Source organism: Stegostoma tigrinum, chromosome 4 (assembly GCF_030684315.1).
Source record: "Stegostoma tigrinum isolate sSteTig4 chromosome 4, sSteTig4.hap1, whole genome shotgun sequence".
Lineage (NCBI taxonomy): Eukaryota > Metazoa > Chordata > Chondrichthyes > Orectolobiformes > Stegostomatidae > Stegostoma > Stegostoma tigrinum.
This window is the reverse complement of record NC_081357.1, coordinates 71,780,237-71,805,397: the sequence shown is the minus strand read 5'-3', so window position 1 is coordinate 71,805,397 and position 25,161 is coordinate 71,780,237. Positions and strand designations below refer to the sequence as shown.

The window sequence follows — 25,161 nt, the reverse complement described above, 5'->3', positions numbered from 1 at the left end:
TTGTATCCTAATTTACAAGCACCAAATTCCGTTCAGCTATTAACCCCATCCTTGCATATGTAAATTGGCTACCCCTCCAGAATAACCTAGATTTTAAAATTTTATTCTTGTTTTCCAAAACCGCTATGGTCTTGCCATTCACCTTGGCATCTTGTGTATTTAATTTTTACACTCTAGAATTGCCTTCAAGTCTCTCTGCATCTGTACCATTCTACTCTTCCTTAAAGACAAACTTTTAAAACTTCTTGCATTTGCAAGCTTTTGGTTACTTTCCCTAATTTTTTTTTGTGTAGTACAGCATAAATACAGAAACTTTTTATTATGATTCTGCAACTTAACCACCATGCACTGAACTCTCAACGCTCGAGCACATGTTCTTTAAAAACAATCATGTTGAAACATTACTAACAGCTATTGTTCAAAATTCAGATTCCTCTAGCTGTGAAACAGATCTTTAGCAACAAGGGAAGGAGCTGTACAGGATATATTGCAAAAGTTTTACTGGTGCATAAAAGGTTCATTCACCAACTGAGGGACTTGCTAGGAATGAGTCTCATTCCAGTCCTCAGTGGGTTTATTAGCAGTTTAGTATGAACTATAACCCTCCCTGTAGCTGTTTACTTCAAACTACAAATCTTCTTTATGGCTTAAATATCTAATTACCTACAGTGATTAGCACAAAATGGTCTGCAAATTCATTTTTTTTGGTTTAAAATCTTTCAGCAAATATTAAAGAGTACAATGCATTCAAAAAGTGTCCAATATTATTTTCTGGATTTCATTATGAAACATATTTAAATGCAGTGTACAATTTTGGAGTATGCACCCCCTGAAGATGACATTTGTAGGAGCAGAAGTAGGCTGACCAGCCCATCACGTCTACTCTGCCATTCAGTGACAACTCATCTGATATGATCATCTCAACTCTTCTCTCCTTACTGGCAAATTTCAACCTTGAATTTAAATCTTACTCTACTAATGCTGTCTTAGTGAGATTTGAACCCAGGCTTCCCCATTGTATGAGCCTGGATTAATTACCAGCCCTCTGACGTTACACTGCATTACATTCTCTCCATATTCAACGTCACTGTTATATACTCACCTGCCACTCTTCTTGGTTGTGCTTAGCACATCTAATATTCATCTCAATTCCATGTACAAGACTGTTAAATTCTCTTCCCTTCTTCCTAGACCATTGAAATTTATTCATGGCTTCAGTGAAGGAAAGATCCTTATATTTCTTTGGACTTTTGATGATAAATGGCCATGTCCTTGATACAGAAAATAAACATTTCAAAGTGAATTATACAGCACAGAAACATGCTTGTCAGTCCAATCTGTCCGCTCCGACCAGACATCCCAATCTGACCTGGTCCCATTTGCTAGCATCTAGCCTATATCCTATCTATATAGTTTAGTAAATAAATCGGATAAAATCCATTTCTGGTTTAAAGTCTTGTCTCTATTTGTCAATTTTCCTCTTTTGTGATTCACTAGATTAACAGTTTCTTCCAAATTATTAATGTTCTGCCATAAAAATAAACAACCGGAAAGAATGTCCGCTCTTGCATGCAAATATTGAAGATGCATTTTAAAATTAGACTAGTTGGTTACAAAATATATTTCCTCACATCAAATGTAATTTACTCAACTTGTACATAGCAATAAGATTCTTCCATTTCTTAAGAATATGAGTTTTTGCATACATATCTCTTAAGAGGTTTGTGTCATTGTAATTGATTTTTGTTTCTTTTCAGGGTCACCACTTATTGTTATTCCTGTCTAAGTGATTTGTTAGATCATTTCCCAGTCTACCATACAGACCGCAATGGATAAAGATAATGGATTTCCTCCCAAAGGCATTGGTGTATCGGTCTCACTACTTTTCTTACAAGAATTTGGTAGTTTTGTGGCTATTGCTCATTCTTGCTTTTTATTCCAGATTTAAATTTTTGAAATGCCAGTCAATTTATGATGCCAAATCACTGTCTAAGCCTTTTGATTATAAATATAGGTCTTTGCTACAGACACTGTAGAAGTTTGAACATGGTATTTTCTACTGTACTGTTGAAATTAGAACTCATTGTTTTCTCACTCAATTCAGCCCCTTTGCTACCAAGCTCAATTTTCCGCTTTCCCTTGCAATTAATCAAACTTGTGCTCTCATTACCTCACTGCTAAATTAAGATTTTTTCTTCTGATAGCTTGCCACGTTTTCCATTTTCTTTGTGTCCTGCATAAGGGGCCTGTCTTTGACGTAGGGTGCTAGCAGCTTTTGGAAACCAAGGTACTTTTGTAAGGAAAGGTTTCATGATTTCAAGCACAGTAACATTCTGGATTTTGTGTCAGGTATGGAGCTGGCGTTTGACAGCAGGTTTCTGAACCTTACCATCACACTCAAATGGGGGTCAGAAGCCCCACCGGTTGGAGAAGAGTTATGCAGTTGTGATCTTGACTGAATTGATCAGTGACTACCCAGATGACAAACATCTACTGTCCAATTAAAGACAAGGTATACATGACCCTCCAGCTCAGAAGGTGAAGAAGCTGGCCTTGCAAAATAAGACAATGTGCTGCAAGTCGGAGATGCCTTCTCCAATGCTTTTTAAAATTTAACGCAAAGTACCTCTTCCACAGGGTGGTCTATGACTGCAGTTGGAGCCTGGCAATCCAGGAAGACCTCCAAACTTGGCAAGCACACCACTCTCCTTATCTGTCACCATAAGGCCACCTCCAGGCAACTACACCTCCCCAATGACTTTAGAGAACTAGAAAATTCTGGTCAATCTCCAATAATCAGCTTTAATCCACTAACTTCCCCTAATCCACTAAAAAAGACCTACCAAAAAAAAGGGAAATCTAGCCTGTAATGTTCGAACGCGCGAGCAAAATAAAATTGTGGCTTCCCTACCAGTTCGAAGTGAAATGGTGTGGCTGGCAGGGTGGGTCAAAAGTTACCACTATTGCCTCAGTGCACCACTAATCCAGGTTTGATTCCACTCTTGGGTGACTGTCTGTGTGGAGTTTGCACGTTCTCCCTGTGTCTGCGTGGGTTTCCTCCCACAATTCAAAGATGTGAAGGTTAGGTAGATTGGCCATGGGAAATGTAGGGTAGGGTGTCTGGCCTGGGTGGGATGTTTCTTGGAGGGTTAGTGTGGACTTGGCCAAATGGCCTGCTTCCACACTATCGGGATTCTATGATTCTGTGAAGGCATTGGCCACTTCAAATAAGACAAACAGCTTTGGTTGACTAAAGCAGTGTTTCATCATGGGTAAATGTTTCTTCTTTGCTTGCAACACATCTAAAGCTATAGTTAGAGAACATTAACATTAGGTTCATATCTTCTGTGAAGAATGAGTATTTGTGTATAAAAGCATGTGTAGATTTTATCTTTTATCTTTTATCTTCTAACCGTACTAATACTGGTTTCTCTTGCACCTATGTATAGGAGGTCTTGAGAGCGCGCAATCACTGAGGCAGGTACTTTTAATCAATCCTGCCAACGTAAAAGCTATTACAATTGGGAATACTTTGTTAGCAAACAGGATATCTTACTTCCTGTAGCAATACTTGCAGCAACTAAGTGTGTCTTAAATAGGGCTGATGAATAAGATTCATTGTGGTTGCCCTTACTGCTCACAGATTGTTGCAAGCACTGCTGCTCCATTTAGTCTCCAGTATTGGAATTGTTTTAAGTCCACTTTCACAAACCTGTATGATCTGCTGACTTGGTAGTTTTGCATCTTGCAACAAATCTGCTTTCAGGCCAATGTACAATGCATTTGTCAATATTTAATTTGCCATTTTCTGTCTAACATGGTATATCTGAAGTGGTATGGCTTTTGCTTCAATTTTGTCATGGTTTTTTTTGAAAGTCCAAATAAACCATGAGAAGAAATTAAATTCACAGTCATTCAGAAATGTGTCAGGCAGGTTCAGTCTTCTAAATCTATATGGACTATTGTTGCTGCTTGAGATTTTGCCACACAGTCTCGTAGTGCATTGCTTGAAATGCTTTATTTACATGGCACTGACGTATAATCGCAGCTAAGCTGTTTCAGCAAAAATTATTCAAAGTTTAGGAAAAGTTTGTTATAATTGTCCATTAGTAGCTGTTATGGTCACACTGTAAGGAATAATGGAAAATATATTTACCTGATTGGTTGGTAAATTTCTTTCACTCCAATAAATTGCAACTGTGGAGCTATTTCAGGAAGACTCTCGCATCTAGAAAGATCAATTTTTGGATAGTATAGAAGATATGACAAGCACATTTCATCTCTTGTGCTTAAGCCACCCTGTAAAAGAACAAAATTATTTTTACTTATTGTCATTTTCCATTATTGTATAATCTAGAAATGTCGCACATCACTTATTTGCTTAAACTCACATCATTATGTAACTCACGTGTACTTATTTCCAGAGGACCGAAACTTTTTCGTCACTGCAATAACTAACATGGTCTTAATTGCTGGCCAGACATAAAAACCTACAATTCTTTGCTTAAAAAAAACTGCATTCTCACAAACAAAATTTCTGAATTTTGTGCAGGGTCTGCACTGAGTTCCATTTGTCTTAGTTAGAGGGTCAATACAAATACCAGAGGTATTCTCAAAATCATAATTAAAGTTGCAGAAATTCAATGAGTGTTCCTACTATCTAATAGCTACTACTGTAAACGTATATGAGCATAAAGTTGACTCTGATACCATAATAAAATGACCCGCTATTAGTGGGACTAAAAGACAGACACTGGCACCAGGCAAGATGACAAGCATGACTAGTTTTGTAACTATCATTGCAATGAACCAGCAGCTTCATGACAGAAAGGATGTATGTATTTGCATCCATGTGGGAGTGGGGATATAAGCATGAACGGAAAGAGAACTAACTATGGATTTTGGTATTGTTACAATGTTTAAAAGATATTTGGATAAGTACATGAAAAGTATGTGTTTGGAGGAATATGGACCAAGCACAGGTAAGTGGGACTTGTTTGTGATTATGGTTGGCATGGATTGGTGGGACTGATGTGTCTGTTACCATGCTGTATGACTGAGTATCAAAATTTTTTGAGTTACGAGTTGATTAATTATAGCACTCATTCAGCCATCTGAATAAAAAGGTTCGAGGTCAATGATACAGACATAGCTAAAGCACACTCCAAATATAATTTGAGTCCAAAGGCAGACTACTGATAAAATCATGTACCTTTGTAACTTTGTGGAGGGAGTCAGGTCAGCAACTGTACATAAAGTACCCACAAATGCATAAAAATTGCATAACTATTAGTGAATTAATTAAATGGCCATAGTGTATGTAATTACAATAAAAGTAATAATAGTGTGTGGGAATTTGTTGCATTTCATTCCATCTCACCAGATCTGACAGACATGACTGCTGACCCCAAGATTTGATTTTTATGATGCTGTGGGTAGCCAGGAAATGCAAATAAGAAGAAATAAGTGAATTTTGCATTCTGTGGTGAATATATGGTACAGTATATTGTCATTTATAACACTTGCTCACAGACTTTCCACTTTGACTGGAGATGCCAGCCAATTACATAAACAGCACCCTCTACAGGACATATGGAACCTCCCCTCCACAAACAGGTATCATTACCTCCTTCACCAACCAGACTGTAGGATCCTTAATAAGTAGTGCAGAGTCTGAACCAGAAAGTGACACTGAAAATACTAAATTCAATGTCAAGTACAGAAAACAAAATGGAGGGGTAGAAAGGGAGGATTAAGAGGAAAAACAGATGTGACCAAAAGAAGGTAAAACATATATTTTATTTACATTTCCAACAATAATCCAAGTTCTGAAACAAGGAGGCAGCACTTTTAAAATAATTGCTTATTGATGGAAATGACTGGCAATTGTTGAGACTTACCACAGTTCTAAAAGACTAGTTAACACTGGAATGGGCAAGTTCGACGTTTTTCTGGTGGGTTTAATTTCAAAACAAAAAGGTACAGTAACATCACGTCTTTCAATGTATTTGGAAGGGGAATCAGATGGCAAGGTGACACTTTGGGAAAGTTTTTGAGGAAAACTGCATCCTGGACAGCAAGCATCAGAATTCCATATGTGCAGTCGGTGGAAGTTGACGTTTGGTCCTCTACAGTTTCTACTGTAAAGTCTGGTTCCAGTTCTTTCCAGATACCCACCACTGTTTGCTGAAGGGATGGTTGCAGAAGAGCAAGAAGGTAATAGAACTGAACTGTCATATTTCTCTATAAATTGGAAAGAAAATTCAAAGGGGTGGCCATTTTCATATGCTTCCTGTTGTCAGAATTTAGGAACACACCCTTATCTGTTGAATAGTTCCAGAAGAGAAAAAGAACTAATGTTTTAAAAAATGGTTGCCAAGGTATAGGTAACTGAAGCTTCAAAATGTGCTCAATAGAGTAAAGCTTTACTTTTTAAAAAATTGTTAAAATAGAGTGGTATCTTCACATAATATTATTTAAGTGCAAACCTTTAACATGGACACAATGACCAACAAAACGAACTACAAAACATCCAAACTAGCATTGGCAAAATTTAAAAGACTTCACTTTCACAGTCCTGGCCAAAAGTAATTGCACTGGAAAAATTAAGAGTCTAGGCCCGACACGTCAGATTTTATGCTCCTAAGATGCTGCTTGGCCTGCTGTGTTCATCCAGCTCTACGCTTTGTTATCTTGCACTGGAAAAATGAACTTTTTTAAAATCATAGATGTTGCCTGAAATACTGAGTATTTCTAGCATTTTCTGTTTTTAACTGGATGAGCAGAAAATTTGTCCAATTAAATATTGAGAAGATTTAAGATATTTTACTTTCTGCCACAAACTCTGCTCCCTCACCACTGATCTGAATCCTTTCTCCTATTAGAGACAGGACCAGACTGCTGGAAGGCTTTGTCATCTGCCACTCCATCACTAAGACTGTCTGTTATGTCTGTAATTTGCCCAGCTCTTCCCTTGCTTAATAAAAACCAAAAGAACTGCAGATGCTGTAAATCAGAAACAAAAACAAAGTTGCTGGAAAAGCTCAATAAGTTGGCAGCATATGTGAAGGAAAGAACAGTTATTGTTTCAGGTCTTTTTTTTCTTTCACAGATGCTGCCAAACTTGCTGAGCTTTTCCAGCAACTTTGTTTTTGTTCCTTTCTTCCCTTGCTTAAATTCCTCTGCTGCTGAAACTTCATCCACATTTCACCTTTCCTGGTTCACATACCACAATCTACCCCATGTAAACTTGAGATCTTCCAAAATTCTGCCGCTGTACAAACGTACATCCCAATCATCCATTGCTCACAGATCTTTGCCCCTTGCCAATAAGGAATGGCTCAACTTTAAAAATTCTCACGAAATTTTCATATCTCACTTGACCTGTCCTTTCTCTACCTCTATAATTTACTCCAGCCTTAGAAATCTCAAATTCCAGCACTCTTCGAATTCAGAGATAACAAGGTGTAGAGCTGGATGAACACAGCAGGCCAAACAGCAGAGGAGCAGGAAAGCTGACATTTTGGGCCTCGACCCTCCTTCAGAAATGGGGGAGAGGAAGGGGGAATTTGAAATAAATTGGGAAAGAGGGGGAGGCGGATAGAGGAGAAGGTAGGTGGAGAGGAGACAGAGAGGTCAAACAGAAAGGGATGGAGCCAGTAAAGGTGAGTGTAAGTGGGAAGTTAGGGAGGAGATAGGTCAGTCCAGGGAGGACGGACAGGTCCAGCGGGCAGGATGAGGTTAGTAGGTAGGAGATGGGGGTGGGGCTTGAGGTGGGAGGAATAGATAGGTGGGAGGAAGGACAGGTCAGGTTAGGGAGGCGTGGACGATCTGGGCTGGTTTTGGGATGCGGTAGAAAGAGGGGAGATTTTGAAGCTTGTGAAGTCCACATTGATAACATTGGGCTGCAGGGATCCCAAGTGAAATATGAGTTGCTGTTCCTGCAACCTTTGGGTGGCATCGTGTGGCACTGCAGGAGGCCCAGGATGGTTATGCTGTCTGAGGAATGGGAGGGGGAGTTGAAATGGTTCGCGACTGGGAAATGCAGTTGTTTAGTGCGAATCGAGCGTAGGTGTTGAGCAAAGCGATACCCAAGCCTCCGCTTGGTTTCCCCGATGTAGAGGACGGGAACAGCAGATGCGGTATACCATATTAGCAGATGTGCAGGTGAACATCTGCTTGATGTGGTAAGTACTCTTGGGGCCTGAGATGGGGGTGAGGAGGGAATTATAGGGGCAGGTGTAGCACTTCCTGCGGTTGCAGGGAAAAGTGCTGGGTGTGGTGGGGCTGGAGGAGAGTGTGGACAAGGGAGTCATGGAGAGAGTGGTCCATGCGGAAAGCTGATGTGGGTGGGGAGGGAAAAATGTCTTTGGTCGTGGGGTCGGATTGCAGATGGCGGAAGTGTCAGAAGATGATGTGTTGGATCCGGAGGTTAGTGGGATGGTATATGTAGACGAGGGGGATTCTGTTTTGGTGGTTATTGTGGGGAAGGCGTGTGAAGGATGAGTTGCGGGAATTGCGGGAGACAGGGTCGAGGGCGATCTCGACCACTGAGTGGGGGATGTTGCGGTCCTCATTTTTCAAGGACATCTGAGATGTACGAGAGTGGAATGCCTCATCCTGGGAGAGATGCGGCGCAGGTGAAAGGATTGGGAATAGAGGATGGCATTTTTGCAGGAAGGTGGGTGGGAGGAGGTGTATTCTAGGTAGCCAAGAGGGTCATTAGGCTTGAAATGGATATTGGTTTCTAGGTGGATGCCAGAGACGGAGACAGAGAGGTCCAGGAAGGAGAGAGAGGTATTAGAGATGGTCCAGGTGAACTTAAGGTTGGGGTGGAAGGTGTTGGTGAAGTGGATAAACTGTTCGAGCTCCTCGTGGGAGCACAAGACAGCGCCAATACAGTCATCAATGTAACGTGTGAAGAGGTTGGGTTTAGTTCCAGTGTAGGTACAGAAGGGGAATTGTTCCACGTAAACTACAAAGAGGCAGGCATAGCTTGGGCCTAACCCTTCCTCTACTGACACCTTCTCCTCCTCCTGGACACGACCCCAAGGCCTCCTACCCTCCCTCGACCTCTTCATCTCCAACTGCCGTCGAGACATCAATCGCCTCAACCTGTCCACCCCTCTCACCCACTCCAACCTCTCCCCCGCAGAACGGGCAGCCCTCCACTCCAATCCCAACCTCACCATAAAACCCGCAGACAAGGGAGGCGCAGTTATAGCATAGCGCACTGACCTCTACATTGCTGAGGCAAGGCACCAACTCTCCGACACCACCTCCTACCACCCCTTTGATCATGACCCCATCCCTGACAATCAAACCATCATCTCCTAAACCATCCACATCCTCATCACCTCAGGTGACCTCCCACCCACAGCCTCCAACCTCATCATACCCCAACACCGCATTGCCCGCTTCTATCTCCTTCCCAAAATCCACAAACCTGACTGCCTGGTTGACCCATTGTCTCCACCTGCTCCTGCCCCACCAAACCCATCTCCACCTATCCTGACTCCATTTTCTCCCCCTTGATCCAGAATCTCCCTACCTACGTCCGTGAACCACCCACGCCCTCTGCCTCGTCCAGAACTTACGATTCCCCAGTCCCCAACACCTCATCTTTAGTATGGACGTCCAGTCCCAATACACCTGCATTCCCCATACAGATGGCCTAAAGGCCCTCCTCCTCTTCCTGTCCTGCAGCTCTGACCAGTCCCCCTCCACGGACACCCTCATCCGCTTAGCCGAACTCATCCTCAGCCTCAACAACTTCTCTCTCAATTCCTCCCACTTCCTACAAAGGGGGTGGCCATGGGTACCCACATGGGCCCAAGCTACGCCTGCCTCTTTGTAGGTTACATGGAACAGTCCCTCTTCTGTACCAACACTGGCCCTAAACCCCACCTCTTCCTCTGTTACATTGATGACTGTATTGGCGCTGTCTTGTGCTCCCACGAGGAGCTCGAACAGTTCATCCACCTCACCAACACCTACCATCCCAACCTTAAGTTCACCTGGACCATCTCTAATACCTCTCTATCCTTCCTGGACCTCTCTGTCTCCGTCTCTGGCATCCACCTAGAAGCCAATATCCATTTCAACCCTAATGAGTCCCACCCACCTTCCTGCAAAAATGCCACCTCCATTCCCAACTCCTTCAGCTTTGCCGCATCTGCTCCCAGGATGATGCATTCCACTCCCGTACATCTCAGATAGCCTCATTTTTCGATGATCGCAACTCCGCCCCCCTGAATGGTCGAGAATGTCCTCGACCGTGTCTCCCGCATTTCCTGCAACTCATCCCTCGCCCCACAATAACAACCAAAACAGAATCCCCCTCGTCCTCACTTACCGCCCCAACAACCTTTGGATCCAATGCATCATCCTCCAACACTTCCACCATCTGCAATCTGACCCCACCACCAAAGACATTTTTCCCTCCCCACTCTTATCTGCTTTTCAGAGGGACCACTCTCTCCGTGACTCCCTTGTCCACTCCGCACTCCCCTCCAGCCCCACCACATCTGGCACTGTTCCCTGCAACTGCAGGAAGTGCTACACCTACCCCCGCCCCCATCCCCGACCACAAGAAGACTTTCCATGTCAAGCAGATGTTCACCTGCACATCTGCTAATGTGGTATACTGCATCTGCTGTCCCTGTTGTGGCCTACTCTACATCGGGGAAACCAAGTGGCATCTTGGGGACCGCTTTGCAGAACACCTACACTCGGTTCGCACTAAACAACTGCATTTTCCAGTCACAAACCATTTCAACGACCCCTCCCATTCCTTAGACAGCATGTCCCTCCTGGTCCTCCTGCAGTGCCACAACAAAGCCACCCAAAGGTTGCAGGAACAGCAAATCATTCCGCTTGGGAACCCTGCAGCCCCATGTTATCAATGTGGATTTCACAAGCTTCAAAATCTCCTCTCCCCCTACCACATCCCAAAACCAGCCCAGCTCGTCCCCTCCTCTCTAACCTAACCTGTCCTGTCCTGTCCTTCCTCCCACCTATCCACTCCTCCCACCTCAAGCCCCACCCCCATTTCCAACCCACTAACCTCATCCCACCCCCTTGACCTGTCCATCTTCCCTGGACTGACCTATCTCATCCCTCGCTCCTCACCTACACTCACCTTTACTGGCTCCATACCCGCTTCTTTGACCTGTCTGTCTCCTCTCCACCTATCTTCTCCTCTATTCGCCTCCCCCTCCTTCCCTATTTATTTCAGAACCCCCTTCCTCCCCCCCATTTCTGAAGAAGGGTCTAGGCCTGACACGTCAGCCTTCCTGATCCTCTGATGCTGCTTGGCCTACTGTGTTCATCCAGCTCTACACCTTGTTCTCTCAGATTCTCCAGCATCTGCAGTTCCTACTATCTTTGAAACTCTTCTAATTCAGTTCTCCACAGAACCCTCTACTGATGTCTGTCTTTGGTTTGGATAAGCCCCACACACTGTGGTTTACATCATAAGGCTCTCCATCTCTAATTCAATGTTTCCTTCAAGTTGCTTAGTAGCCCAGATAATGCCACAAAGATCACAAACATGGTGCTTAATTTACTGTTTTTGCAAGATTGTGCAAAAAATGTAAAGAACCTACACACTTCAACATATAACCTCATATTAGTAAAAGGGTGTATTCCTTTCTGCTTCATGTTCATCCACTGACTCATTTCTTGAAATTTACCACTTTGTCTAAGCTCATATTCATCTGTGTTAATATCTCCTTATATGGCATGGTGTTATAGTTTGTTTTATACTACCCCTGAAGCAACTTGGGATGATTTATTACATTAAAGATCCCATATAAAAACAAGTCGTTGTTTCTATTTTCTAACACTTTAACATCTATCTAGTACTTTCACGAATCAGAACAGGCCTGAAGTCAAATTGAATCACCAATCGTTGTTATTATTTTTCACTCTTTCCAGTTTTAGTTTCTGAAAATGAGAATTTTAAGCTTGTGTTAAATAACTATTTGAAATATACATTTAGAGTTACCATTCTAATTTTACACAAAACATAACATAGTCCATGCATCACTCAAAGATCTTCACATGAAACTCAATTGATTTTTTTTATTAGTGACTAAAAGATCTGATACACATCTTTCTGCAGTTAAACGCTGCCTGATAAAATTATTCTCTTCCAAAACATTAAAACTGATGATTAAGTAATGTTTAACTAGCAGGATATAATCTCCTTACAAATCAAACAGATTATAATTTTGTATTTTCTTACCCATGTCATATTGCTGCGAGATGTAGTATTGTACTGGCATTCAGTCACTAAACTATCACCCTGTAAGACATTGTAAGGAGTTTTTAATATTAAAATGTGAAATTAGCATTAAAAACATCGGATGCTGTGTAATTTGACATTTAAATAAAAGACCTGGAAGCTTACTTCAAATTGAACAAGAAAATCAAAATTAGAAATTGAAATTTAAATTAAAAGTTGTTCCCTACTCGACGCACTTTTACCAAAACGCAACACCCAGTGACAACAGCTACACATCTGACAATGGTGGATCATTCATTAGGTAACATGTAATCCATAACCCCGGGCTAGTGCTTTGTGAAATAGATTCAAATCCAAAATCAGTATATTAAGTTTATAAATGAAAAAATCTGGAATTAAAAGCTAGTCTCAAAAATTAGTTTTCATGGAGCAATTGGGATTCTGGGTAATCCAAGATAGAGGATGGGGCAAAACTGTGGCTGTCAGAGCTGCTCTTTTTTAGAGGTTTTTTTTTCAGTGTTGGAGCTAATTTTGGAGCAATAATTACTGTTTATAAGCTGCTGCATTGTTTTTAAAGAAAAGCAAAAAATGTACTTTAAAACAAGAGAGGGAGCAGGGAGCATGTGGGAGGCAGAGGAAAAAAAAAATCAGTCACCCGCGCAGCTGTGTGACCCAGCAGTGAACTTTCACAGCTGACTGCCTCCGCTGTTACAGTCTAATCATACTCTGTTTGTAAATCTATAATAGAGATTAGGGTAATTTTCAAAATATGTTTTATTCAGATCTGTCTCTAGATTTAACTGTTTTTTAAAAGCATAAAACATAGTACCAAGTGACCCTAGAGTGGTATTTTTAGAGTCGTAAGACTATACTATTGTTCGGTTGCAAAGCTGGCCTTTAGTAGAATAATGTGCTCTTCCCATCAGATGTGGGAGATTAGGGAGTATTTCAATGTTACTGATGATTATGTTTGCAGGAAATGTGTTTGGTTTAATCCCTATTAGGTTGCATGGATAAATTGGAGCAGCAGTTGAGGCAAAAAGAAATTTATAGGAGCCAGGGGTGTGATGGATGACAGTTTTCGGAAAGTAGAAAAACCGCAGGTACAGTCAGGTAGATGGGTTACCTCTAGGAGAGGTAGGCAGATAATGCAGGAGTCTCCTGTGGCTATCCACATCTCAAACAAGTATGCTGTGTTGGAAATTGCAAGGGGTCATGGACTCTCAGGGGAACGTAGCACTGGCAACCAAGTTTCTGAGACTAGCTCTACTGTAACAAGGGCTATACAAGGTTCCTAGAGATTGTCTCTGACTGGAGAGTCCCCTCTCAGAATCAAAGACATTCCTGTGGCCAGCAATGAGATATCAGAACGGTGTGTTGCCTCCGAGGTGCCAAGGTTAGGCATGTCTCCAAAGGGTGCAGAATATTCTCAAACGGGAGAAGGACCAATAGGAGGTCATTGCACATGTTGGTACAAACGATATAAGAAAAGGACGAGGTCCTCAGGACAGAAGATAGGAATATAGAGTATAGGAAATTAGGTGAGAGGTTTAAAAGTAGATTTCAGGGTAGTAATATCTGGATTAGTCCCAGTGCCACATGTTAGGGAGAGTATGAATAGGAGGATAGAGCAGATGCAGGGGAGAAGAATAACATTTTTGGATCATTGGAACCTTTTCTGGAGTAGAAGTGACCTGTATAAGAAGGAAGGGTTGCACCTGAATTGGAAGGGGACTAATATACTGGCAGGGAGATTTTACTAGAGGCATTCAGGAAGTTTTAAACCAAATGGCAGGGGGATCCCAGCAACTAGTGAGAAAAGAGATCAGTCTGAGGCTAATGCAATTGGGAAAAGCAGCAGCTCAAATAGTCAAGGCAGGCAGGAGCAAAGCAGAGAAAGAGGCAGGACTGATTAACTAAACTGCATTCATTTCAATGCAAGAGGCCTCACAGGTAAGGCAAATAAACTCAGCGCAAGGTGGGGAACACAGGTCTGGGATATCATACTGATTACAAGGATGTGGCTCAGTAAGGGGCAGGACTGGCAGCTTAATCTTCCAGGATACAGATGCTATAGGAAGGATCGAAAGGAGGGCAAGAGTGGAGGCGAAGTGGTGTTTTTGGTTATGGAAAACATTGTGGCTGTACTTCGGGAGGATATTCCAGGGAGTTCATCCAGTGAAATTAATTAGGTGAAACTGAGAAATAAGAAAGGGATGATTACCTTATTGGGATTGTGCTAAAGACCCTTGCCCCAACCCCAATACCCGCCCCCAATAATGGGAAATTGAGAAGTTAATTTGTAACTTATTCATCTGTAAGAATAGTAAGGTGGTAACGCAATGTCTTGAAAAGTGTCGATACTACTGAAGAGGTGGTGCTGGACATCTTAAAACACTCAAAGGTGGATAAATCTCCGGGACCAGATTAGGTGTAACTTGGAACTTTGTAGGATGCTAGGGAAGTGATTGCTGGGTCCCTTGCTGAGATATTTGTATCTTCAATAGCCATGTGTGAAGTGCTAGAATTTGGAGGTTTGCTAACATGGTGCCATTATTTAAGAAAGGTGGTAAGGAGAAGTCAGGGAACTAGAGACCGGTGAGCTGACATGAGTGTAAGTTGTTGGAGGGGATTCTGAGGGACAGGATTTATATTTATTTGGAAAGGCAAAGACTGGTTCGGGTTAGTCAACATGGATTTGTCCACAGGAAATTGTGTCTCACTAAGTTTGAGTTTTTTGAAGATGATTGATGAAGTCACAGCAGTGGACATTGTCTACATGGGGTAACACCTGCCCATTTACCACCTCCCTCCCCAGTATCCTAGGGTCCAAACATACCTTCCAGGTGAAACAACACTTCAACTGCACTTCCCAGAATCTAGTCTACTGTATTCACTGCTCAAAATGTGGTCTCTTCTACATTGGGGAAACGAAGCATAGACTAGGTGACTGCTGTTCATAACATCTACGTTCTGCTCGTCAAAAAGACCCAGAACTACCCGTAGCCTGCCACTTCAAGGCACCACCCTGCTCCCTGGCCAGCATGTCTATCTCTGGCTTGCTGCAATGTTCCAGTGAAGCTCAATGCAAGCTGGAAGAACAACACCTTATTTCCCTCTTGGGGACCTTACAGCCCTTAGGAGTCAATATAGAGTTCAAAAGTTTTAGGGCCTAAACTGTCCCGTGTCCCAGCCCCTACTCCACATACCAGGCCTTGTTACCACATAGCCTGCCATTACACGCCAACTGTTATTAGTCACTAATAGTCCCATTAACAACTATTCACTCTCCCAGCCAGATCATTATCAACTTTTTGTCTGTCCAACTGCTCTTCTCTCTTTTTAGGCTCTATCCTAAATCCTTACCCCATCCCGCTTCCCTTTTTTCTGCATATAAACTGATGTTTTCCCAGCCACCATCGGTTCTGAGGAAGGGTCACCCGACCCGAAACGTTGACTCTGTTTATTCCTTCACAGATGCTGCCAGACCTGCTGAGTTTTTCCAGCAACTTTATTTTTGTTCATTATCTATATGGGCTTCAGTAAGGTGTTTGACAAGATTCCACATAATAGACTAGTTAGCAGGGTAAGATCAATTGGAATCTAGGGAGAGCTAGCCAACTGGATATAAAATTGGCTCAAAGGTAGGAGACAGCAGGGTAAGATCAATTGGAATCTAGGGAGAGCTAGCCAACTGGATATAAAATTGGCTCAAAGGTAGGAGACAGAGGGTGATGGTGAAGAGTTGTTTTTCTGACTGGAGGCCTGTGACCTGCAGTGTGCCACAAGGATTGGTGCTGGATCCTCTGCTTTTTGTCATTCATATAAATGATTTGGATGTGAATAGGAGGCCTGGTTAGTAAATTTGCAGATGACACCAAATTTGGAGGTCTAGTAGACAGTGAAGAAGGTTACCTCGGAATACACTGGGACCAATGATCAGATGGGCCGATAGGTGGAGGAGTGGCAGATGGAGTTTAACCCGGATAAATGCGAAGGTCTACATTTTAATAAGGTAAATCAGGGCAGGACTTATCCTCTAAATGGCAAGGTCGTGGGAAGCACAGCTGAACAAAGGGAACTCGGATTGCAGGTTCATAGTTCCTTGAAGAATCGCACATGGACAGAGTAGTGAAGAAGGCATTTCGTATGCTTGCCTTCATTGGTCAGTGCATTGAGTATGGGAGTTGGGAGGTCATGTTGCAGCTGCACAGGACATTAGTTAGGCCACTTTTGGAAAACTACATTCAATTCTGGTCTCCTTGCTATAGGAAGGATGTTGTGAAACTTGGAAGGGTTTAGAGAAGATTTACAAGAATGTTGTCAGGATTGAAGGGTTTGAGCTAATGGGTTGAGACTGAATAGACTGAGGCTATATTCTCTGGAGTATCAGAGGCTGAGGGATGATCTTATAGAGGTTTATAAAAGTATGAGAGACATGGATAGGTTGAATAGTCAGGATGTTGTTCCCAGGGTGAGGGAATCCAAAACTATAGGGCATAGGTTTAAGATGAGAGGGGAAGTTTCAAAAGGGACCTAAAGGACAGCTTTTTCACACAGAGGGTGGTGCTTGTATGGAGTGAACTGGCAGAGGAAGTGGTCGAGGCAGATACAATTACAACTTTTAAAAGGCATCTTTTAGGAATAGGAAGTGTTTATGGTTTAGAGGGATATGGGCCAAATGCTGGCAAATGGGACTGGATTAATTTGGGACATCTGGTCAGTACAGATGAGTTGGACAGAAGGTCTGTTTCCGTGCTGTACATCTCTGTGACTAATTGCCTTGAAATTTCATCTGGTTCACTAATGGAAATCCCTCAGCTTACCAATCTGACCTATATGTAAGTCCAGATGCACAATAATGTGTTGACTCGCGGCTGCCTCTGCAATGGCCTAGAAACCTATTTAGGGCAATTAGAGAAGGGCAACCAATTCTGACTTCTCCAGTGAAGCTCACATCCCATGAAAAGAATAGAGAAAAACGTCAGTCCCTCTTCTGACAATGATTTGATATTTTTCCAAAGGCACACGAGCATCTGTTCTGTCAGGTGCCCAGCAAAGCAACAGAAATATTTTCACAGTTGGAGGTCTAAGCTGCAAGATATCTGAGGAGTTTATTACTATGCCAGCAATTACTTACAATACTCAGCCCTTTCTGTCCAGAAGGCATACCATTGCAGCCACTTAAGGGAAACCCATGGGGCAGCACAGTGGCTTAGTGGTTAGCGCTGCAGCCTCCCAGCACCAGCGACCCAGGTTCAATTCTAGCCTCGGGTAACTGTCTGTGTGGAGTTTGCACATTCTCCCTGTGTCTGCGTGGGTTTGCTCCGGTTTCCTCCCACAGTCCAAAGATGTGCGGGCTAGGTGGATTGGCCATGCTAAATTGTCTGTAGTGTTCAGGGGTGTGTGGGTTATAGGGGGACGGGTCTGAGTGGGATGCTCCAATGGGCGGTGTGGACTTGTTGGGCCGAAGGGCCTGTTTCCACACTGTAGGGAATCTAATCTAATTCACTGCAATGGCAAACCCTGCTGGCACCTCCACACTGTCACAGCTCCTCCTGGCACTGTGCTCTCGGTAGCATGGAGATGACCAAAGGCAGTCAGTGGCACTATTCATGGACCCCAACTTTGGAGCCTGTTGACATCCCTACTGATATAATCCTAGTGGAGTGATGTGTTGGATGTGCATGAGACCACAGACATTTTACCCGAATCACAAAACAAAATAGCCTCAAAAAAAAAGCAAAATGCCAGAGATACTGAAAATCTGAAACAAAGCCAATGCTGGAGAAATTCAACAGATCTGGCAGAGTATGTGGAAAGAGAAAAAGAGATAACATCCTGAAGAACGTCACATCCTGCCAGATGTGCTGAGATTCTCCAGCTTTCTCTCTTTGGGCTTTGTACCCTCTTCCCCAATCACTAATAATAGTTCCTCAGGAAATTTTCTTAAAGGAGAGTGATTCTTTGTTCAAACACCCACTAAATTGTCAGTTCATATGTTTCAAATTAATTACTTTGTTTTGTTATATATGAAAACTATTCATTTTCAGGTCATTGGTTTTATAAACTTGAATTTTGATAGCAAAGATAATAAAATCCATACTGGCTGAAGAACTCTTTCCTTCTTCAAATGGTGAAATTCTTGAAAATTAAAGTCAAACTCATCATCATGTGCAAGGAGAGGTTGCTCTACATTATTCCTGAAATGCCTTATTCTTAGAGCTCGTCCTGCAAGGTGTGAATGGAGAAGAACAGCAAATACATGGATCCCAGATGTTTTTTCCAGAGACAAAGCCTGTGTAACAAAAAGTATTATTCAATCTAAAGGAAATTTATCAAAAGTAAAGGTACCTGTCTTTTTCTTTTTGACAAGCTTCTAGATAAAATCATGCTTTGGCAATTAAATCATTGTGTTTGGGCTGAAGGCAAGTAACAACGCACATCAGTACATAAATACAGAATGCTTTTGTGGAAGAGGCCCTAATTCTCCGCAAGTTTACAAAGTCTAACTGCTGTTAATCAACCTCTAAATTAATAATAAGAAGGCTAGAGCTATTTTTAGGCAAACATTGGGTGGGTTCACATAGGTACTCCTGATATCTTAACTCTGGATATTTTCTTTTCCTGCACTTGAAATGTAACAGAATTGCAGGAGGTAGAATGCACATGTAATACTACTTCTGTAGTACCACTAGATGTCGTCAATGGCATTCATGGTTAAGTCAGAGGATATGCTGTTTTACAACATTGTGGCTGGTCACACAAAAATATAAAGCATTTAGCCCCATTTATTTGTGGCATTAAGACCCACGATGCTATATCTCACTTAATCTACACACCTCTGAACACTACAGGCAATTTAGCATGGCCAATCCACCTAACCTGCATATCTTTAATAACATAGTATTTTGGATTTTTTTTTACTAATGGGAACATATCAATAGCATGGTTGGCATTCTTTGCCGAGTCTGTGCAGCATAGATGTACCCATGGCACTTTAGTCCGGGCATTCTAAGCAATGGAGGAATAATATTATACAGAGAAAACAGCAGCAGGAGTAGACTATTTAGCATTTTGAGCCTGCTTCGCCACTCAATACGATCATAGCTGATCATCCAATTCAGTATCCTGTTCCCAATTTCTCCACAAATCTTTTGATCCTTTTAGCCTTAACAACTATATCTAACTCTTTCTTGCAAACATTCAATGCTTTAGCCTCTAAATGCTTTCTGGGGAAGAGAATTTCACAGGCTCACCATTCTCTTGGTGAAGAAATTCTCCTCATCTCAGTCCACAGTGGCCTACCCTGTATCTTTAGACTATGACCATTGTGTTTATTTCAAAGTCAGGATGGTTTGTGTTTTTGGAGGTAGTCATGTCTTTTTGTGCATGTTTTCTTTGTTCCACCAGGTGGAAGGAATAGCAAATTTGATTATTGGAGGAGCCTTGGCAGATCACTGTGGCACATCTTGCAGATGGTACAGACTGATGCCACTTTGTGCTGGTGGTAGAAACACTGAATATTTAAAGCGGTGATTTAGAAATTAAATTTCATTACTCTGTGAACATTGTAAACAAGTGTTTTTAACATGCTACATATTTAAACAGACACTTGGAAAGATAAGATCCGAGACAAGTGACAAGCTGAAACCTAACAGTAATTGACTTTCAAAGAAAAACTATAAATTTGATATTTGAACACATAAAACAGTCTACTTCAGAAATGTTAATTATATAATTGTAGAATTTGTAATTTGGCAGACTCATTTTGGTGTAAAATCACAAATGTGAACGTATATTCTTATAGAATCCTGAGAGTGTGGAAACAGACCCTTCAGCCCAACAAGTCCACACCAACTCTCAGAGTATCCCACTCAGACCCACGATGCTATATCTCACTTAATCTACACACCTCTGAACACTACAGGCAATTTAGCATGGCCAATCCACCTAACCTGCACATCTTTGGTCGATGGGAGACCAGAGCACCTGGAGGAAACCCACATTGACACAGGGAGCATGTGCAAACTCCACACAGACTGAGGGTGGAATCAAACCCAGGTCCCTGGTGCTGTGAGGCAGCAGTCCTAACCACTGAGCCACCGTGCTGTCCCAAATTTTCAACAAAAGTATTAGATTAGCTAAGAATTATTCTCAAGAAAGCTTTATGCATTCCAGTGGTTCAAGTATAAAGTATGATTGTGAAAACTGGTGAGACTATATTTTTTTTCTATTGTAAAACTGTGCCCAAGCAAGGAGGGTTAATGTTCACGTGAAGTGTGCACCATGTCAACAACACTGCCAGAAAACTTAGGTATATATTAAGATGTCAGACAATTAAATTGTTTTAAAGATTAAAAACATTAAAAAGTTCCAATTCCAAAATACGCTGGATATGCCTGTAGCTTCAAATGTTTTAAATTGGTATGGATTATTTCAGAAATCACCAAAAATGATTTATAACTGTTGAAATTTTTATTTCAGATTTTGCAAAACCTGGCAAAATTAAAGGGTTTATAGTGATAAGACAGAAAGGCAGGAAGTTCATTCTAAATCAATTTTGAGGAACATAAGAGAACATAACAACGATGCAGAGGGCAACATTTGGCAGACAGATGGAGTAAAACATCAGAAAATGTAAAATTGTTCATTTTGGCAAGGACAATGTAAAAGCAAGGTATTACTTAAACAGATAGCAGCTACAGAATTCCAACGGCAGACATGCGGACTTTTTGGGCCGAATGGCCTTTTTCCACACTGTAGGGGTTTTATCATTCTATCATTCTCGTGCATATGTCACGAAACTTTAGTTTGTATGTACAGCAAATCAGTCAGAAAGCTAATGGAATGCTAAATGCTTTCTGACAAGAATAGACATAAATGGAAGGATGTTACGTTTCAGTTATACAGTGACCACTTAATAAATATTGGGTCTAGGCCCGCAACGTCAGCTTTCCTGCTCCTATGATGCTGCTTGGCCTGCTGTGTTCATCCAGCTCTACACCTTGTTACAATAAATATTGTGTGCAGCTTTGGTCCCCTTATTCAAGGAAAGATGTAAATGTATTAGATGCAGTTCAGAGGAGCTTTACAGCATCAACACTTGGATTGAGCTCGTTGTCTTATGAGGAAAGATTGGACATGCTGGGCCTGTTTTCCTGAAGTTTCAATTAAAGAGGATTAATTTGATAGACGAATAAAAGATTCTGAATGGTCTCGATAAGGTGAACGTGGATTAGCTATTTAGTTTTGTGATTTGGTGCAGAACTCAGTGATGCTGTTTTAAAATTTAGAGGTCACCCTTTTAAGATAGGGATGATGAGAATTTTTATTTAATCTTTGAGTGTTGTCCAACTTTGGAACCCTTTGCCTTAGACGGTGGGTGAGGTGAGATCATATTTTTAAGGCAGAGATAGTTCTTCTTAGGGAGGGGAATCAAAAGTTAATTGGAGGTAATTGGAATATGAAAATTGGAACACAAACAAACACATTAGCCATGCTCATGTTCACTAGTGCAGCAGGCTTGAAGGGCTGAATAGCCTTGTTCTGCCCCTATTTCATGTGTATCTATTACTATATTTAGAATGGATTAAATTTGACCGTAAGAGGTGGGCAAAAATCCATTTTGAGACACAAGAGATTTCAGAAACAGCGCTATGCAAAGTAAATAAATTTAGTACATACATACTTTCACCAATATCAGTCTGAGCTGGTATAGAGTAACTTGCCTCTGATTGATAATGAAGTTGTTTCACAAGGACACAATTACTGCAACTTACTATCAATCTCTTCCCTCTCAGTCACTACACTGAAACCAATCTTAGTATAAATCAATGTAAAGCTAGGTTCAGAAATAGCAGACAATATGGGAGCTTACCTCCTGCAGGCATTCCATGGTGCAATGACCCTGTGAAATATAACTTGACATATTGGGTGGTATCATGTGGTAAAGACTAACCCAAACGCCAGTTTCAATAACTCCAGCATCATACTTTCTCAGAACGGGTGTATACAGCAGCTTTAATCCAGAGCTGTCTATATATCCTATAAAAATAAACAATAGTTAAGTGGACAAATTAGCAAGCAAAATTTGAAGGCTGACTTGCTTATTTAATGAACAAAGGTGAAATTAACTTATCAATAGAAATACTTTGGTCATCTGATGAACTTCCTCTTCTTTATGTTTAGTGCATAGTGCAAAATAGTAACTTAGACTGGCAGCAGACTATTTATCCTAACTCTGATTTTAATTGTTCACCTTGCACCTAAACAAGACACATTTATCTTTAATGATTCAAATATATCTCGTTGTAGGGAATCTTTTTGAAATATTTCCTGTCCTACTTTAGTCGGGGTCCAACAGAGGATAGAGAGTAGATTGAGTGAGGCAATCTGCAAATAAGCCTCTACAAAATTGGTTCCAAATTCAAATCAGAATTTTTTAAAATTAATATAATTTCACTCTCAAGAGGAATTTGCTAGCTTTTATTGATAATGTCACTGGCCCTGGACCAGGAGGCCTGGGTTCAAGTCTCACCGGTTCGAGAGATGTGTAAGGACCTCTGTAAACAGGTTGATTAGAAAAACAGGTCTACAAGGCAGCTCCTGATGATGTTAAAATTGAAATAAGTAACGCAGTTGTATGGTGATTTATAATGCACACTTGATGGTACAGCATGTTAGATTGCAATAAATTGTGCCACTACCTTATCTTCAAACCTAAACATTTAGTTTAATGATTTATTTTAGATATCAATCTCAGGACAAGCCATAATCATAATTTTATGGGGAACAACCAATGTTTCACTTCCTGCACAGCAATAATACATTTTATGAGACACTGAGTCATTTTTGATCCAGTATGATAGTTTTATAATCCAGGAGATTGGCACTTGGTAATGATACTTGTTTGAAGAGCTGGTGCAGGCATGATGGGCTGAATTGCCACTTTCAGTGCTATATCAACACTCTGATTCTGTGTATCATTTATCTTCCTGCCTATTTCCTGTTTATGCCCCTATTCTTTATCTCTTCTACCCCAAATCCTTACCTATGTTTTTATTATGTACAGAAATTATCTGTTTTTAATCCCTAACCACTTTCCACTTCTCTGCTCTTCACAAAGCGTCATTAATTCAAAAATGAATGACCCTTGGCCACCTGCATACTTTATCCAGTACTCTTACTATACTTGTTTTTGAAAAACTGATCCTTATTCCCCAGCATGTTTTAAGGCACTGGTTATTAATGTAGCTACACTCTTAGTCAGAGTTTACCCCAAACCCAATCATTAAAAAATAACATTTATCCTTTCCAACCCCAACAGTGGGTTAATTTCTGCCCTCTCATTCCACTCTAGTTTCAATTGTGATCCTTCAACCATTCAAAGGAGTACTTTATAGTCCACCTCTTACTATCTTCTTTTCCTCTCTTGATGCCTCTTTCCTTTCCACGTTAATACATTCCCCTAGGTGAGGGGCAACATATAAACGCAAGATGTTTTTGACAACATTATCTGGGGCTGCAACAAAAATAGCTTGCAACACAACAAACAAACAATTAATTTTCTTCATCAATTGCACAATGAATATAATTCTTGGCAAAAGAATCACTGCAAAGCTGCACAGTTCCCTTCTCTGTCTGTAGAAGTGCTTTTAGTTCATACTTTGAATGATAAATACAGCTAAATATAAAGAATAAGTTCCTTATAATTGCTTACATTATTTTGACAAGAATCATAAATTTGATTCTAATCTGTACTCATTTCAATTAACTTAGTTTAACTACTATATTCCATTGCCTTTCAAAGCAAAGAACCAACTCAAGAGATCTAAACACTAATTAAAATTTTAATGCAGGATATTCACTATTCAATTAAAGTAAAAAATTTTCTTTGAATCGACAAGACCTTTTGATGAAACTCAAAAATACTGTATTTGTGAATAACAGTGCTATGAAACTCACATTTTGTATGATATAAATAAATTTACACTAATTTTTAATACCAGCACAACTTCATTTTAAGGTCTGCCAACAGCATGAATGTTCTAGATACGGATTATAGGCCATAATGTGGGAAACAATGAATGCACCTGTTTTAATTATCTAATACCCAAGTTTCCAAATGAGGATTCTTGAAATAATGTAAAAACTAGCTATTATGCACTTGATGTAAAATTACCTGTACTCATTTGCACTGAGAACATTACAGTTAATTTGGCCCCACATGCTAAATTGGTGATTATTCATACAGATAAAATCAACTGAGAAATAACTCCTCACAATTTAGAGCCATGCAGCATTGAAACAGAACCTTTGGTCCATCCAGTCTAAAACCCTGTTCCCAAAGTAAACTAGTCCCAGTTGCCTGCACTTGGTCCATACCCCTCCAAACATTTCTTATTTGTGTATTTACTCAAATGTCTTTTAAACATTGCAACTGTACCTGCACCCACCACTTCCTCTGGAAGTTCATTCCACCCATGAACCACAATCTATGTAAAACAGTTGACCTCCAAGACCTTTTTAAAAACTTTCTCCTCTCACTTTACAAATATGGCCCCTAGTTTTGGACTCCCCCATCCTAGGGAAAAGATCCTTGTCAGTCACGTTATTTAAGCCCGCCATGATTTTATAAATCTCAATAAAGTCACCCCTCAACTTCCTACATTCCAGTGAAAGAAGTCCCAGCCTTTCCAGTCTATTTTTATATTTCAACCCTTCCATTCTCAGCATCATCCTGGTAAATCTTTTCTGAACCCTCTGCAGTTTAATAACATCCTTCCCATAACAGAGCGACCAGAACTGCACACAGTACTGCAGAAGAGGCTTACCAACATCCTGTACAACCTCAGCATGACATCCCAGCTCCTACATTTGAAGGTCTGAGCAATGAACACACCTTGTCTACT

General features: G+C 41.0%; 1 protein-coding gene across 3 annotated transcripts in view; it reads right to left on the bottom strand.

The window, feature by feature from the left end:
• The window catches only part of moxd1 (monooxygenase, DBH-like 1), a 120,357-nt gene that overhangs the window by 2,649 nt on the left and 92,547 nt on the right, over positions 1 to 25,161 (bottom strand). For 2 of the 3 annotated variants that reach the window (XM_048531153.2, XM_048531152.2), the window contains 5 exons: positions 22,128 to 22,294; positions 18,354 to 18,545; positions 12,248 to 12,307; positions 4,157 to 4,299; positions 1,103 to 1,271 (listed from right to left, as the gene is read on the bottom strand). In XM_048531153.2, the coding sequence (XP_048387110.2) occupies positions 1,103 to 1,271; positions 4,157 to 4,299; positions 12,248 to 12,307; positions 18,354 to 18,545; positions 22,128 to 22,294 (731 nt within the window). The remainder of the gene's footprint in view (positions 1 to 1,102; positions 1,272 to 4,156; positions 4,300 to 12,247; positions 12,308 to 18,353; positions 18,546 to 22,127; positions 22,295 to 25,161) is intronic. The other variant, XM_048531154.2, reaches the window with a different exon arrangement.